Here is a 17,133-nt window from a genome sequence, read left to right as displayed (position 1 = left end):
GCTACAGCTACTTAAGGAAAACTTTGGTTTGTTTGTTTCAGAGCCGTGACAAATCTATTTTTATGCAACAGAAAATAGCTCCAAATGTTCAAAACAACAACATTGCTAAAACAAAGCTAGCTTAGTACCAAAAGCACATTCTGTTTACCGTGAAAGAAAATCGTGTGAGCAGAAATGACTTTTTATTTTTAAATAAATATATACAATTGAAGATAGCAAATCAGCATACAACTGAATTAACTTTATGTAGAACCCAGTTATATGGAAAACAGGTTTTTACCGTGAGTTGAATTGCCTAGTGTCCAGGCGGGAAAACACCCATATGAGTAGCTGGCTTGATGAAATTATAAATCAGATTTTTTTCCTTAATGCTGCACATCAGCAAGGTAACCGTGGGAAGTGTTTATGAAATTCCTAAATGGGCTGGGCGTGGTGGCTCACACCTGTAATCCCAGCACTTTGGGAGGCCAAGGCGGGAGGATCACCTGAAGTCAGGAGTTCAAGACCAACCTGGCCAACATGGTGAAACCCCATCTCTACTAAAAATACAAAAATTAGCCAGGCATGGTGGCACGTGCCTGCTCAGGAGGCTGAGGCAGGAGAATCGCTTGAACCTGGGAGGAGGAGGTTGCAGTGAACCAAGATTACGCCACTGCACTCTGGCCTGCCAGCCTGAGTGACAGAGTGAGACTCTCTCAAAAAAAGAAAAAAAAATCCTAACCAGTATTATGTCATGGAAAATCCTGGGATTTGGAGCCAAATCTAACTACAAATCCTGGCTCTGTCATTACTCAAGTGGACTTCTGTGAGTCTCCACAACACAGGGAGGCCAGTAGCACCTGCCCCACAGGGTAGTTGTGAGTAGTCAGTGAGCTAGTGCTTGTAAACGCTGTATCTCGTCTGGAGTGTGTAGACAGGCAATGACTGGTAGCTGTTATTATCATTGTTGTTATCGCATCAGAATAAGTATCCTGGGTTCCAAAATAACCAGTCCTTTGGATTGAATATAATAAATAGTTGCCAAGCGTCTACTGTGTTCTAGGCATTGGGGCTGAGTATGGAACATATCTTATTCTTAAGGAGCTGACAGTCTGGTGAGGAAGACAAAGATGAACAACTGAAAAGTGATACAGGCATGGAAAATACACCACACACAAGTTCAGAGGAGGGTGAAGTAACTAGGAAGTATTAAATATTAAGGTGATATAATAATAGTGTATCTAATCTTAGTTGAATGTAATTGGCCTCTGGTTACTACTTTTACTTCTTAGTTATTTCACTTGGGAGTGTTCAGAGAGGGTTTATAAGGAGGCCGCATCTGAGCCTTGGTTTTCATTCATTTTAAGAGCCTTTTATAGGTCTCCGAGCAGGTTGAATTTCTGAATAGGTATGTTTGAAACCTTTTTTAAGACTACCATCATCATAGTTTTCTTCAGGGAGTAGATGGAGAGGACTGAAGGAGACTGGGAAGCAATATTGAGTGGAATCTGAATGATTTAGGTTTATTTAGGGGTTTGGTCAAACCCACTGATATCTTTGCTAATTAGGAAATGGCGCTACTCTCTACCCTGATGACCAGTGAGGGGTGCAGTGTCTCAATGCTGCTTTTGTTTCTTTTCAGTTAAAGACAGTGGGAGCAGCTCTGGACATTCTGTGCCCCTCTGGGCCCATCAAAAGCCTTTATCCCTTGACATTTATCCAGGTGAAACAGGTAGGCCTTCAAAGGTAATGGCTCGCCAGTTTTCTATTTGTAAAAATATGCTTTCTGCACTGCCTTGCAGTGCCCATTCTGAGTTCAGGGGCCAAAATGGTAAGCAAATGCATCAGATCCCAGGTAAATGAACCATGAATTTCCAGGCTCTCTTTAGCTTGAAGGGCTGCATGGTGGGCTGATCATGCCTATGTTTTTTGCCCCACTTCTCACTCATACAGGAGGTAGCCCAACCTGCTTCACCATAATTCTGTGCAAGTTATAAATTGAGTTCACTGACCAATCTAATTAATCTTTATTACTAGGCATCAGTGGAAGATCACTGTTTTAATACTCAAAACAGACAGTTTAATTATTTGTCTGTTCTTAGCTCAATGGCATAAGGACTGTGTTTTTTGGTAGACTGGGTTCTTTGAGATTCTTTTTCCTGCTTTTAAAGAGAACAGAGCACATCTTTTTTTTTTTTTTTTAGTGTTTGTATATGTGTGTGTTTGATCTCCAGACACTACCTCGTCTTTTTTTTTTTTTTAATTTTTCCCAGCGTTTTGTTTTGGAAAATTTTAAATCCAAAAAAAGTTGCAAGAATAGTACAATAAACACCCATACACTTTTTACCTAGATTCACCAATTGTTAACAGTGCTTTCCTTGCCTTTTTCTCTCCTTGCATATGTAGTCAACTGCTTTTCTTTTTCTAACCATTTGAATTGTCAGCACCATGTCACTCCACATTTAAATACTACAGCATACATGTTTTAAGAAAAAGAACATTATCCTGCAGGACCACAATACAATGATCACACATAAGAAATTTAATATTGATACAATCCTATAATCTAATACAAATTCTATAGTCAAGTGTCCCTGGTCATTGCAATAATGTCCTTTACAGCTTAATCTTTTCTCAATCCAGTTTCCAATCCGTAATCACACATTGCCATTAGTTATATTCTCCTTAGTCTTCTTCTGTCTGAAACTGTTCCTAAGTCTCTCTCTCATGACGTGGACATTTTTGAAAAGGTCAGGGTATTTGCAGACTTTGCCTCGCTAATTAGATTCAGTAAAACATTTTGGGCATGAACACAACGAAGGTGATGTGTCCTTCTTAGGGAATGATAGCAGGATGCCCGTGAAACTAGCTTGTCCCTTCACTGCAATGTTAGGCTTCATCAGTTAGGATCTCAGCCCCATGTTTTGAAATAGAAGGTTATCCACATCCTCCTTTCTGATTTTCTGTGGCGATCACCTTCTGGAAGGAGTCTGAACAGTAAAGCAAAACAATAACAGCATATCTAATCTTAGTTTAGTGAAGTTTGCCATCAGTTGCTATTTTTACACCTGTGATTTTATTCCAACAATTCTATTTTGTAATAAAATGAATAATTAAGTCCCCCCCACACACACACACACATTCACTGTTTTATGAACATTGTATAGGGTACTCTGCAGTCCTAGCACCCACATCTGTAAATGGAACTTACCTGCACTTTGCAGGGCTGTTGAGCACTTCAGACAATGATCCAAGAGCACGTGGAGCCTGGGGAGGGAGTTTCAGGTTATATATGAACACGTGCAGCCATTGTTCTTTCTCAGACCCCTTCTGCTTTCTGATCTTTGACCAAGGCAGTGGTCTCAGATTGGGTGGGGCTTCCTGGGCCCTGGCTATTTCAGATCTGGGACAAGTCCACAGAATATATATTTCCAGGAAAAAAACCCAAAGGGCACAGACTTCAGGGAGTGGGGCTCAGCCTACTGTCTCTGCAGGGACCCCCTGAGCCTCAGCCACACCTGCCTGGAGAGCATCACAGCTTCTACCCCTCCTTCTGGAAGCCCTTGACAAAGCTTTCCTCAGCCCTTGAGGAAACTTACCACTTTAGCTAGTTTTCAAAATAAGTAAATAAATAAACAAAAAGGGGATGGACGTGTGGAGTCTGGGCGGGAGGTGTTCTTGTGCTAGAAGGTTTGTGTGGTCTTAGCATTTCTTGTGCTCAGCTCATTCCTGCAACACAGGAAGGTGGATTAATGCTTTCCTCAGCTCCTCCCAGTCACCTTTCCACTTGCCTGAAGTTTACTTTCTTTCTTTCTGGGCCCTAGAAATAGGGAACCTTTTCTCTGTTCCATGCTGGATCTCTATTTGCATTCTCTTCCATAACTCAGGATTTTGTCCCAGCTCAGCCTTGCTAATAATGTTCACAGCAGGAAGTAAATAAGCAAAGTCAATAACTATAATTCTGTGGATTATTATGTCAATAACTATAATCTGTGAATAATTCCGTTCCTGCTGAGGCTGATTGTTTAAGGCTTTCCTTTTGGACCAGGGATATCAGCATCTAAAAATATTTTCTGATTTAGTGGTCGGTTACAATCTAGTCTCTTAACTATTTCTTTCCCCTGTGCCTCCACTTAAAACGGTTCTGATGGACTTTGTTGTTGTTGTTATTATTAGAGATGGGGTCTTGCTATGTTACCCAGACTAGCCTCGAACTCCTGGGCTCAAGAGATCCTCCCAGTTCAGCCCCCCAAGTAGCTGAGACTACAGGTGAATGCCACTACACCCAGCTCATTGCCTTTGGTTTTGTATGTTCAAGCAGATTTAGCCCAAGAACCTGGAGACAGTTTTGCTGAGCAGAACTTCATCTCTTGGCTTTGCTGTTTGTTTACCTTGTTTTTTTTTGTTGTTGCTGTTGGTTTTACTTAGTTTTGTTTTTGGAGCTAACATCCATAACTTTTGCTATGTATGATACCATCCCGTGTATGACCCTGGGCAAGTGACTTAATCCATTCAGGGTCCAGGTTCCTCTTATGGGAAAGGGATGCTTGATAAGACACTGTTCATGATTCCTTGAAATTTACTATTATGATAGATCTTTGATGAGCTAAAAATGTAAGCCAGTTTCCTTTTTCAAATGTATGTTTTTCTGGAGGTGGGGGGAGATTTTCATTCCTTATGGTTTCCAAAACATCGCTTTCATACAGGACTAGGGTAACCAAGTTCTCTAAACGAATGGCAATAGTGATGTATTTTTCTTAAATCCTTTTCTAACCAGTATTATGGGTTTGTGCTATACCGGACAACACTTCCTCAAGATTGCAGCAACTCAACACCTCTCTCTTCACCCTTCAATGGAGTCCACGATCGAGCGTATGTTGCTGTGGATGGGGTAAGAATCATCTCTGAACTGTGTGTTTTGTCCCGGTGAGGGTGGGGATAAGCAGCCTGCACTTGTTAACACAGTATTTGGGGGCTTTGCTCACCTCTTCAACCTCAGGCTCCCCTCATCACCTTTTTTTTTTTTTTTCCAGACAGGTTTTTGCTCTGTTCCCCAGCCTGGAGTATAGTGGTGTGATCACAGCTCACTGCAGCCTCAACCTCCCAGGCCCAAGTGATCCTCCTACCTCGGCCTCCCAAGTAGCTGAGACTACAGGGGTGCACCACCATGCCTGGCTAATGTTTTGATATTTTTGTAGAGACAGGGTCCTACTATGTTGCCCAGGCTGGTCTTGAACTCCTGAGCTCAAGTGATCCTCCTGCCTCAGCCTCCCAAATTGCTAGGATTACAGGAATGAGCCACCACACTGGGCTCCACCCTTCTTCTTGGTGACCCTTAGCTGTGCCTCTTGCTTGCTGTGAGGCCTCATGCATATGCCGTTTGCTGGAATCCACCCTGCCCACCATCTTAACCCAGAGGGCTGTGTTTGACACCCCACCCTCTCAGAAGCCTCTGGGTCTCCCCAACCAAGGTCGCCCTTCTCTGACTGATGTTGCCTGTGCCTTCTTTGCTCCTTAAGGGTGGGGTCCACTTCCAATTCAATTTTGTACCTGCCACTGTACAAAGTTTGTTGAACTTCGTGCCTTTATCCTACATGAGAAATTATATTCTGAAGGACTGCTGGTGACAGTTATTACTGAAATGCACAAAGAACCGTGTTTCATAACAAAAGCAGATGCAGTTCAGGACTTCCAGTCCTCTCACTGAAATGGTCACAGGAAGGAACACAGGGAAAGAGTTTCCTCACCAAGAAAATTTGTTCAGAAGATTTTAAAATATTTCCCATTCTCTTGTAATCAACAGCTTTCTTTTCAGTGGGAGCAGATTACTAAGACATTCTACTCTTTTGATGGTGACTCTTTCTTCGCTTCTAACTTGGGTGTTGTCTTAGTGAATTACGATCATTGTACGGTCAATTTTAAAAGTCTAACCTTTAAAAAAGTTAGGAATATGTTGCTGATCAAATACCTGTTGTTTTTCCTCATTCTATTATATAATGTTCGTGGTTAATGCATCATGTCAAGTATTTTGAGGTGAAAATACTCCACCTAACTCTCTGATTTTATCTCGTTTATCTGATTTTGTCTTATCTCTCCATGTTGTTCAGAAGCAATTTTTTGTGAGTGACTTTTGTGCTGTCAGAACACGAAGCAGCTCCTCTAATAAGAATCCTCCCCTGGAATTTGTCTCCCTCTTGTTTCCACTAAAAGTAGATGGTAGTAAAACATTCCAGAACAAAGGAAACCAGCTTGGACCGTTCCGTGCTCTCAGCTGTGTCTGGCAATTTTCCTAAACAGGAAGCAGTGATTGGGGGAACTTTCCGACCTGGCCAGTAATTTGGGCTAAGATGCTATCAAACCATTTCTTTCCAAGTCTGGTGACACTTCAAGGCAAGAAAATGAGTGCTAAATTAACAGAGCATGCCGCCTCTCCTTGCTGACCTTCTTACCTTCAATTCAATTGTCGTTTGGTCTTGAACCCCACAGATCCCCCAGGGAGTCCTTGAGCGAAACAGGGTGATCACTCTGAACATAACAGGGAAAGCTGGAGCCACTCTGGACCTTCTGGTAGAGAATATGGGACGTGTGAACTATGGCGCATTTATCAACGATTTTAAGGTAGGACAAACCACACTGTCAAGACTAAGGTTCAAGGGGTGACAGCTTAGAAGTTGAAGCCCAGTACAGTGGCTCACACCTGTAATCTCAGCACTTTGGGAAGCCAAGGCAGGAGGATCACTTGAGGCCAGGAGTTCAAGACCAGCCTAGGTGAAATAGTGAGACCTCTACGAAAAAAAACTTAGCCAGGTGTAGTGACGTGCACCTGTGGTCTCAGCTACTCAGGAGGCTGAGGCAGGAGGATTGCTTGAGCCCAGAAGCTGGAGATTAAAATGACCTATGATCATGCCACTGCACTCTAGTCTGGGTGACAAAGTGAGACTTTGTCTCCAAAAAAAAAAAAGAAGAAGTAGTTGAGCTATTTTGAAGAGCTGTTTTCCTCTGTAGGTGATGAGAAAGTGGAGCTTTGCAAACAGAACCTTTCCCCTGTATTTGAGTTTGGTCATCCTATAGAAAGAAACAGAAAGAGGAAGCCCCTCCGCCATGCTCTTCCTCTGCTTAAAAAGACCACCGAGCTCACTGAAGGCACTCCTTTGCCAGCAAAGCCAGCTGAGCTTCTGTTCTGCCCTGTTTTATGGGTTTGGATGGTTAGTCCGTGGCAAACTCTTCACTTGTAGGAAGCCTCTTCCCTTGGGGCACTGGCTATCACCTCTGTTGATTACTCCTGTGTCTAGATGTATAGCCCAAAAAAGTTTTTCTAACACATATTTTTAGAGCATTATTCAGCAAGCATTTGTTAAGCTCCCGCTCCGCAAGATGCCCCGCCAGGTGCTTTGGGGAATGCAAAGGTGTCAAGAGACAGGCTCCTCTCAGGGAGCTCACCCTCCACAAGAGGAGAGAACACCTCATCAAGGAAACAATGGCACCACCCAGGCTAGGACAGGACAAGTGTCTAGGCTATTTCCTGACCCTCTTGGGATCAGGCAATTACATCTTAGGGAACTCAGGGAATAGCTGTGTGCAGGCCACCTTTGCCTCCAGTATAAATGTCTCTCTCATAGTTCTTGTGCTCAGGGTGGACTTCGTGGCCTCCTGCCTGGCTCTCAGAGGCCACACTGACCCATGAGAGTGACTCAACTCTGTAGTGTAGTCTCTGGGTCCCCAGTACCTGTCAAAGAGCCTGACACACAGCCACCTGGTTAATATTGATCAAATTACTAAATGAGCAATCGAGACTTGGTATCTGGGATTCCACTGGGAATGGGGAAGTTCCCTACATACAAGCCAGGGAAGGGGAAGTTAGCTGAGCCTTGACAGCCCAGCCCCGGCCTGTGTGGAACAAATAGAGCAGCTTCTGAATTCAGGTCTGAGATATGCCATCATCATCATTACCCTTCCTATCTTCCTAAGGTGTCACAGTATTCTCATGTATGTTATCTCACTTGGCCCTCATAACAGGTGAGTGACTCGGGTGTGGTCCTCCCTGTGACGACAGCTGAGGTGCTGAAGGCCAATATTTCTCCTGGCTGCATCCATCGTGCGTGCTGCATCCGCAGTGGGGTGACTGTTCCTTTGTATCCCCCACTCACTCATTCCTTTTGTCCCCAGATTCCATCTTGAGACAGGATCTCGCTGTCACCCAGCCTGGAGTGCAGTGGCACAATCTCGGCTTACTGCAACCTCTGTCTCCTGGACTCAAGCAATCCTCCCTCCTCAGCCTCCCAAGTAGTTGGGACTATAGGTGCATAGGCCAGTTTCTGTATGTCTTGTGGAGACTGGATCCCTTTTTGTTTTGAGACGGAGTGTCGCTCTGACACCCAGACTGGATTGCAGTGGCATGATCTCAGCTACTGCAACCTCTACCTCCCAGGTTCAAGTGATTCTCATGCCTCAGCCTCCTGAGTAGCTGGGATTACAGGCACCTGCCACCACACCCAGCTAATTTTTGTATTTTTAGTAAAGATGGGGTTTCACCATGTTGACCAGGTTGGTCTTGAACTCCTGACCTCAAGTGATCTGCCTGCCCTGGCCACTCAAAGTGCTGGGATTACAGGCATGAGCCACTGCACCTGGCCCATCTTTTTTGGTGCCCATCTTTCTCTATTCTAGCAGTGACTCTCAGCCAAACTCTGAAAATTTGGGAAGTTGGGATCAATCACTCTAGCAGCTCAATGCCCTTTCTGTAGAAGCAGAAACTCTGGGCCTTCTATGGAGACATCATGACCTGCAGAGGAGAAAGTTATAGTTTGGGGAATATATCTCTTCCCAAGGATTTGTAATTCAACCTCCAGTTAGATCTGTGTTACTTTGATGTACAAATATTTTGAGGTTCATTTCCTGTTGATGTTTTGTATCCCGGTTTGCTTTTCCCATTTCCATGGAATGCAGAGACATGTACAGCCTTTTTTCCTTCCCTCCCCAGCTCACTGTGCTCTGTTTCTGCTTTGCAGGGTTTGGTTTCTAACCTGACCCTCGATTCCAATATCCTCACCGGCTGGACGATCTTCCCACTGGACACTGAGGATGCTGTGCGCAGCCACCTCGGGGGCTGGGAACACCGTGCCAGTGGCCACCACGATGAAGCCTGGGCCCACAGCTCATCCAACTACACGCTCCCGGCCTTTTATGTGGGGAACTTCTCCATTCCCAGTGGGATCCCAGACTTGCCCCAGGACACCTTTATCCAGTTTCCTGGATGGACCAAGGTACGTGTCTTCATGGGAAGGGTTTGAATTCAGGCCTCAAACTTTTGGTTGTTAGTACCTGAGAAAGAATCACAAAGAGCCGTTAGCAAGATACCATGTGACGGTTTTGAGTGTGGCGTTTTGGACATTCTTCAGGAGGCGGACTGTGGCAGATCCTCGGGGATTCAGTGTTCAGAGGTGGCGCCCTCTGCCCCCTTGTCATTGGTTTCCTGTAGTGAATGACACCATCCTGCCTCCTCCAAGAAGAATCATGACGCCCTTTGATACCGATTATAGGGGTGCTTTCTCTTTATCTTGAGGAAAATCCAGTCTGGACAAAGGGGTGGATCCCTCTGGGAGAGTCTGTCTGTTTTTCATTTATGCCAAGCCCAGTGCTCCCAGAATACCCCCGCCTGCATCCAGCCCCGCACCCCTGAGGCTCCTGCCACGGTCTGTCTGCTCCTCCTCCCCTCCTCATCCATTTCACTTCCCAGTCACTGCCCCTTGTTGTTTGAAGACACTGCCATATCTTCCTTCACCGCCTTCTCCTCTCCCTTACTTCCTGTTTTCATCCTAGATCGTCTTACCATCCCTCATTCAACACACTTCTCATTCTGTGTCCACTATGTGCCCAAGGTGTGTGCCAGGCACTAAGGATACAGTCGTGAATAAAACCAGACATGGTCCTTTCCCTCATGGAACTTTCAGTCTAGTAGGGGAGGCAGACCTATATTAAACAGTAAAACCATAGCTGTGATAGATACTAAGAAGGGCTATGGGGTTGATAATTATTGGGGCATTTGGCCTTGTCAGGGAGGTCAGGGAAGCCTTCCCTAAGATAGCGATGCTTGTCAGGATATGAAGGATGACTAAGAATTAACATGGCAAGAAGGGAATAAAGCATGTTTCTGGGAGAGGGAACAGCATGTGCAAAGGCCATGGGGGTTGGAGGGGGAAATGTCAAGTGTGGAAAGTAGGTAGAGACTAGATTGGGACAGGTCTTATAGGCCACGTTAAAGTTTTGTCTTTGTGTTGAGAGCCATTGAAGCAGGAGAGTGACATCATAAGGCTGTGATCTGACAAGCCCCTCTGACCCCATTGTGCAGAATGGTTTGGGTAAGGACACTTACAGATTCAAGGAAACCATCTAGGAGGCTGGACCATAGTCTCATTGAGAAACTGGGATGGTGGTATCTAAGATGGAGATGACATCAACTATTTGAGAGATGTCTGAAGTTAGATCAATAAATTGTGACGATGGATTGGACATGAGGGTTTGGGAAGAGGGATATGTCTTGGATGACTCAGGTCTCAAGCTTGCAGCTAGGCAGAATGGTACCATTTGCTGAAAGAAGCAGGTTCAGAAGGGGACTTGGGCTTAGAGAGGGGGGTCATGAGTTTGAATTTAGACAAATTGTGTTTGAAAAGCTGCCTTAGTCCATTTGGGCTGCTATAACAAAATACCATAAGCTGGGTGGCTGATAAACAACAGACATTTATTTCTCACAGTTCTGGAGGCTAGGAACTCTCCAAGATCAGGGCACCAGTAGATTTGCTGTCTGGTGAGAGTCTGCTTCCTGATAGACAGCACCCTGTATGTCCTGACATGGCTGAAGGGGCAAAGGAGCTTTCTTGGGTCTCTTTCATAAGGACACTAATTTCATTCATGAGGGCTCCACCTTCATGACCTAATCACCTCCCAAAGGGGGCCCCACCTCCTAACCCATCACCATGGGGGCTAGAATTTTAACAGATGAGTTTTAGGTGGACACAAACATTCAGACCATAGCAGAGGCCTTGGAGAATGGCTGTGAAAGACAGTATTAGGGGAGGGTTGTTGGATCTACAGACTGGGAATTCAGGGCAGGGATCTGGGCCGGGAATGTATGTAGAAGATCATTGTTGTATAGATGATTGTTAAAAACATGGGCTGGATGAGGTCCCTTAAGGAGAGAGGATGCAGAGGGAAGAAAAGAGGACCTAAGGCTGATCTTTGAGGGACAAAAACATGATGAAGAGTGGAGAGGAGAGACCAAACAAGTAGAAAACCAACATTTATGCTGCCAAGAGTACAAATAAGATAAAGACAGAAGCAATTCGGTGGATTTAGAAGCAAGGAGGCCCTTGGGAATCAATAAGCCTTGTTCCAGTGGAGTGAAGCATCTCCCAGCCAGATTGCATTCTATAGAGAAGAGCAGGGTAAGGAATAAGAACATGAGTACTTGAATATAAACATTCTTTTTGAGAAATTTAACTCTGAAGAAGAGGAGAAAATTATGTTAATAGCTGGAGGAGGAGAGGGCAAAAGATGTACATGGTGTGTGTTTAATAAAAAGACCTTTTATTTATGTATATATCGCTTGTTTAAAATTTATTGAAACATATTTTTATTATTCTGTTTGAAATATTTTCTTTTTTTTTTTTTTTTTTGAAATGGACTCTGTCACCCAGGCTGGAGTGCAGTGGCGTGATCTCTGCTCACTGCAACCTCCATCTCCCAGGCTCAAGCGATTCTCCTGCCTCAGCCTCTGGAGAAGTGGGACCTAGAGGCATGCACCACCACGCCTGGCTACTTTTTTTTTTATATTTTTAGTAGAGACGGGGTTTCACCATGTTCACCAGGCTGATCTCGAACTCCTGACCTCAAGTGATCTGCCCACTTCACTCAAGTGATCCGCCCACCTTGGCCTCGAAAAGTGCTAGGATTACCAGCGTGAGCCACCGCAGCCAGCCTGTTAGAAATATTTTCTAGTTTCTCTTGTGATTTCTTCTTTGACCCATAGATTATTAAAAAGTATGTTTTACTATGCACGGTGGCTCACACCTGTAAATCCCAGCACTTTGGGAGGCTGAGGTGGGTGGATCACCTGAGGCCAGGAGTTCAAGACCAGTCTGGCCAACGTGGCAGAACCCCATCTCTACTAAAAATACAAAAATTAGCCAGGCATGGTGGTGAGTGCCTGTAATCTCAGCTACTTGGGAGACTGAGGTGGGAGAATCTCTTGAACCTGGAAGGCAGAGGCTGCAGTGAGCCAAGATCATGCCACTGCACTCCAGCCTAGGTGACAAAACGAGACTCTGTCTCAAAAACAAACAAAAAGAGTATGCTGTTTAATTTCCACCGATTTTGGGTTTGTAAAAATATCTTGTAATTATTAATTTGTAACTGAATTCCTCTATAAAACTTCTAACATTTCTCTCTAGGGAGAGAAATCTCCATGATGTTGGGTTAGGCAAAGGCCTCTTAGAATTGGCACCTGAGGCATTATCCTTCCTTAAAGAACAAAAATTGATAAATTGGACTTTGTCAGAATTAAAAATGTTTGTTCTTCAAAAAGCGTTATTAGGAAAAGAAGAATCCAGGCCACAAACTGGGAGAAAATAATTTTCAAATCATATATCTAACAAAGGACTTGCATCTAGAATATATAAAGAATTCTTACGATTCAATAATAGACAAACAGCCCAGTCACAAAATGAGCAAAGGACTTGAATAGACATTTTACCAAAGAAGGTATAAGATGGCTAAGTACATTTGCATTTGTATACCTTCTTTGGTAAAATGTCTGTTATAAACTAAAGTTAGTGGCTGATTAATACTCAACATTATTAATCATCTGGGAAATGCAAGTCAAAACCAAAATGAAATACTACTTCACACTCACCAGGATGGCTATAATAGTAAGAGAGGCAATAGGCAATGTAGGAAAGGACATGTGGGGGAAAGGGAATCTTCCCACATTGCTGGTAGAAAGATTATACGGTACATTTGGGAGCATAGTTTGGCAATTTCTTCAAGGGCTAAACGTCGATTACCATGGAACCTAGCAATTCCACTCCTAGATATATACACAAGAGAAAGGAAAACATGTTCACATAAAAACTTACATGCAAGTGTTTACAGCAGTATTATAATAACTATAAATTAGAATTAATTCAGATGTCTATCACCTGACAAGTGGAGAAAGCATGTATATCCATACGATTCCTCAGTAAAAACGAATGGAGCACTGATAACATGCCACAACCCAGATGAATCGGAAAACTATTATGCTAAGTAAAAGAAGCCAAAAGTAAAAGGCTTCATACTGTATGACTCCATTTCTATGAAATGTTCAGAAAAGGCAAATCCATACAGACAGTAGGTTACTGGTTGCCTAGAGCTGAGGGTGGGAATGGAAAGTGACTGTTAAGTGGGCATAGGGTTTCTCTTGGAGCTGATGGACATGTTCTGAAACTAACTTGAATGATGGCTGCACAGTCTTCTTAAATGTATTTAGACTTATTTTATGGCCCAGCACAGGCATATATCTTGGTGAACATACCTTCGGAATTTTAGGCTTTAATATCCTCTCTCTGGCTGCTTGTTTCTATGCACCAAACTCTCATGCCTACCAACCTCACTCTTAAATCTTTTTTTTTTTTTTTTTGAGACGGAGTCTTGCTCTTGTCACCCAGGCTGGAGTGCAGTGGCGCGATCTCAGTTCACTGCAACCTCCGCCTCCTGGGTTCAAGTGATCCTCCTGCCTCAACCTCTCGAGTAGCTGGGATTACAGGCACCCGCCACCACACCTGGCTGATTTTTGTGTTTTTAGTAGAGAAAGGGTTTCACCGTGTTGGCCAGGCTGGTCTTGAAATCCTGACCTCATGATCCGCCCAACTCGGCCTCCCAAAGTGCTGGGATTACAGGCGTGAACCACTGCACCCAGCCTTAAATCTTATTAATGACCTAAAACATTCCACCATTAAGGCTACAGTTCTTCCTCTACCAAGCCTAGGCCTTACCACAATCTTTTTTTTTTTTTTTTTATTAAGACTGAGTTTCGTTCTTGTTGCCCAGACTGGAGTACAATGGCGCAATCGCGGCTCACTGCAACCTCCGCCTCCCAGGTTCAAGCTATTCTCCTGCCTAGCCTCCCGAGTAGCTGGGATTACAGGCATGCGCCATCACGCCCAGCTAATTTTGTGTTTTTAGCAGTGATGGGGTTTCTCCATGTTGGTCAGGCCAGTCTCAAACTCCCAATGTCAGGTGATCCACCCACCTCAGCCTCCCATAGTGCTGGGATTACAGGCGTGAGCCACTGCGCCCGGCCACCGTGATCTTTTTTTGAGAGCCATCAGTCCGCCTCCCGCCTTGCCCCTTTGCCTTTCTACTCTGCCTCCTTCATTCCTCCTCCATGTAGATCCACTGCTGGCATCTCTGCTGGTTCACCAGTCACTGAGCACAGCTGAGGGGCTTCTTAGCGCATTCATCGTGGCTACTATCCCCTCATTGTTGCCAGCCTCCAGAAGCCCTCAGATTTGCTCAGCAGTCCTTGGTCTCTCTCTGCTCCTTTGCCCCACTGGCCTTTTCAACCTTCACCACCCTCCTAAAGCCACCTGAAGACCTCATCCTCCTTGACTGCTATCAGGTGTAACTCCTTTGTTCCCTCAGCTTCCTGTCAGACTTATCTCTCTGCCTCCACCCTCATTTCCTGCCCAGTGGTATCTAGGAGGAAGTCTGAGTTCTGAATCCCCTCCCCACTGTCTTCCTCCAGGCCAAGACCCTGTTCTCATATTTCCCCTACCTGCATTTTGTCAGCCCTTTCCATCTTTCTGCCAAGTCGCATTTTTCAGCCAAAAAGTGGTAACTAGGAGCTCTAGGACCTAAAAACAAAGACCTCCCTGGATCCTCCCCCTTTAGCTAGCAAGCATGTTCTTGTTCCCTCGATCCCTCGATCCCTCTTTTTCTCCCCTCCTAATGCAGTAGAGACAAATGGAAAAGTGTAGGACATGTTGGAGGTCAGAGGGAGGTTCATCTTGATCAAATCATAAAGGTGTCACATGCAAGAGTTACTGACCCAGGAGTTCTGCTCAACACTTTATAGACACTATCTCCATAGCCATCAAAAGAGGCTCCTGTGGTAGATGGATCATTATCTCCAGTTTGCAGATGAGTAGCTGGAGGCTTAGAGAGCTAAGTAACTTGTAGGAGGTACAGAAGTGCTCAGTGGCACAGCTACCTGAGCCTCATGTGAAAAAGCAGGTGGTATTGAGAACCAGTGAGAAACTCGTACTCATTATCGAGGCTGGGGCTCTTTACTTATTTGATCAGTCTGATGAATGCTCTGCATCTCCAGGCTTGAAAGTACATCTCCACACAGTATTTGTGAATGTGTCAAAGGGTTCAGACCCCCGAAAGCCCATCTAATCCATATGTCCACTCGAAAACTTGTACACAAGTATTCATTGCACCATTATCCATAATTTCCATAAGGCGGAAACAGCCCAAATGTGCATCAACTGAGGAATCAATAAACAAAATGTACTACATCCATACAATGCAATATGATTCGGCAATAAAAAGAAATGAAGTATTGATACATGTTACAACATGGAAGAATTTTGAAAACATTGGGCTAATGAAAGACACCAGTCACAAAGGACTGTATGTTGCATGATTCCATTTACATGAAATGTCCAGAACAGGCAAATTCATGTAGACAGGAAGATATGTGACTGCCTAGAGCAGGGAAAAGAGAGTGTTGGTCGGATGGGAAGAGAATGTTAAAGGGTACAGGGCTTCTTAATGGAGTGATGAAATGTTCTAAAATTGACCGTGGTAATGGTTGTGCAGCTCTGTAGTATACTAAAGACTGCTGAATTGTATGGTATATGAATTCTAGGTCAATAAAGTCACACACACACACACAAAGGCCCATCCAAGAAGTTTGTGGCCTTTGGAGTGAATGGGTGTGAAGGTCCAAGGGTACGCACACGTCCTACCTAACACAGGACTGATGTGGTTTCTGCTTTTGGTGTATAGAGGTCCCTGCTGCCGAGGACAGTCCCAGGCCAGCTCTGGGGCTTCTAAATGATCAACCACCTCAGAACAGGCAGATCGCGCTCCCACACTGAGTGCTAAGCTCTGACATTTGAAAGGATGAACACATTAGCACATAGTTTGAATGCAGGGAGCTGGCCGTTGTGGTGGGAAGTGGACAAAATGATCCCTGAAGCCCCAGCTGTTTCTAAGGCTGTGCACTAACCCCCACATCCTTCATCAGGAGAGGCCCTTGTCAAAGCCCCTGGCACAGGACTCTATGCTCTTCCTATTCATTTCACTGTAAAGAAACTACCTTGATTTAGAGGGCAAAGTCACTGATAAGGGCGATTCATGAGATTAAAAAAATCACTTTTGTTTACACTGGCTTTACTTGAGTCAGATGTGGCTTTCTGGTTAATGCCAAATGTGAATGAATATCAACTGGGACTTCAGTAGAAAGGGGTCAGGCATGTTCTGCTCTGTCCAGGAGACACAGGGCAACGCTTTGAGCTCACTGAGTTCTTATCTGACGAGAAAGTCCCTTAGATAGGAAGCGTTCTCCTCCAGTGCTTTCCGCGACGTGTCCTGTATGCCAGTGGTCCCCAACCTTGTTGTTATCAGGGACTAGTTTCGTGGAAGACACTTTTTCCATGGGCTGTGGGGGGTAAGAGGGGACGGGAATGGTTTTGGGATGAAACTGTTCCACCTCAGATCATCAAGCATTAGTTAGATTCTCATAAAGAGGGCACAGCCTACATCCCTCATGTGCACAGTTCACAATAGGGTTCCTTCTCCTATGAGAATCTAATGCTGCTGTCAATCTGACAGGAGGTGGTGCTCAGGCAGTAATGCTCGCTCACCTCTCACTGTGTGGCCTGGTTCCTAACAGGCCGCAGCCAGTCTGTGGCCTGGGGTTTGGGGACCCCTGCTATATGCCAAACCTGAAATGTCATGTCCTGCCAGCACAGCAGTGCTTCTGCTATTTACCTCTCTTTCAGATGGGTGTGGATAAGTCTCATGTCAATATCCTATGCAGCCTTCCAGCCTTTAACATTTTGTGGTAGGTTTAGGTGCATGACAGAGCATGGTAGTGAGTGGGATAGTGTC

At 44.7% G+C, this 17,133-nt stretch overlaps 1 protein-coding gene across 1 annotated transcript in view; it reads left to right on the top strand.

Annotated features, from left to right (window-relative positions):
• The window catches only part of GLB1 (galactosidase beta 1), a 110,466-nt gene that overhangs the window by 83,867 nt on the left and 9,466 nt on the right, over positions 1–17,133 (top strand). The window contains 4 exon segments of the mRNA XM_017956010.2: positions 1,622–1,711; positions 4,757–4,870; positions 6,466–6,597; positions 8,988–9,242. Of these exon segments, the coding sequence (XP_017811499.1) occupies positions 1,622–1,711; positions 4,757–4,870; positions 6,466–6,597; positions 8,988–9,242 (591 nt within the window).

Source organism: Papio anubis, chromosome 2 (assembly GCF_008728515.1).
Source record: "Papio anubis isolate 15944 chromosome 2, Panubis1.0, whole genome shotgun sequence".
NCBI classification, from domain to species: domain Eukaryota; kingdom Metazoa; phylum Chordata; class Mammalia; order Primates; family Cercopithecidae; genus Papio; species Papio anubis.
This window is presented reverse-complemented; position numbering and strand designations above follow the sequence as displayed.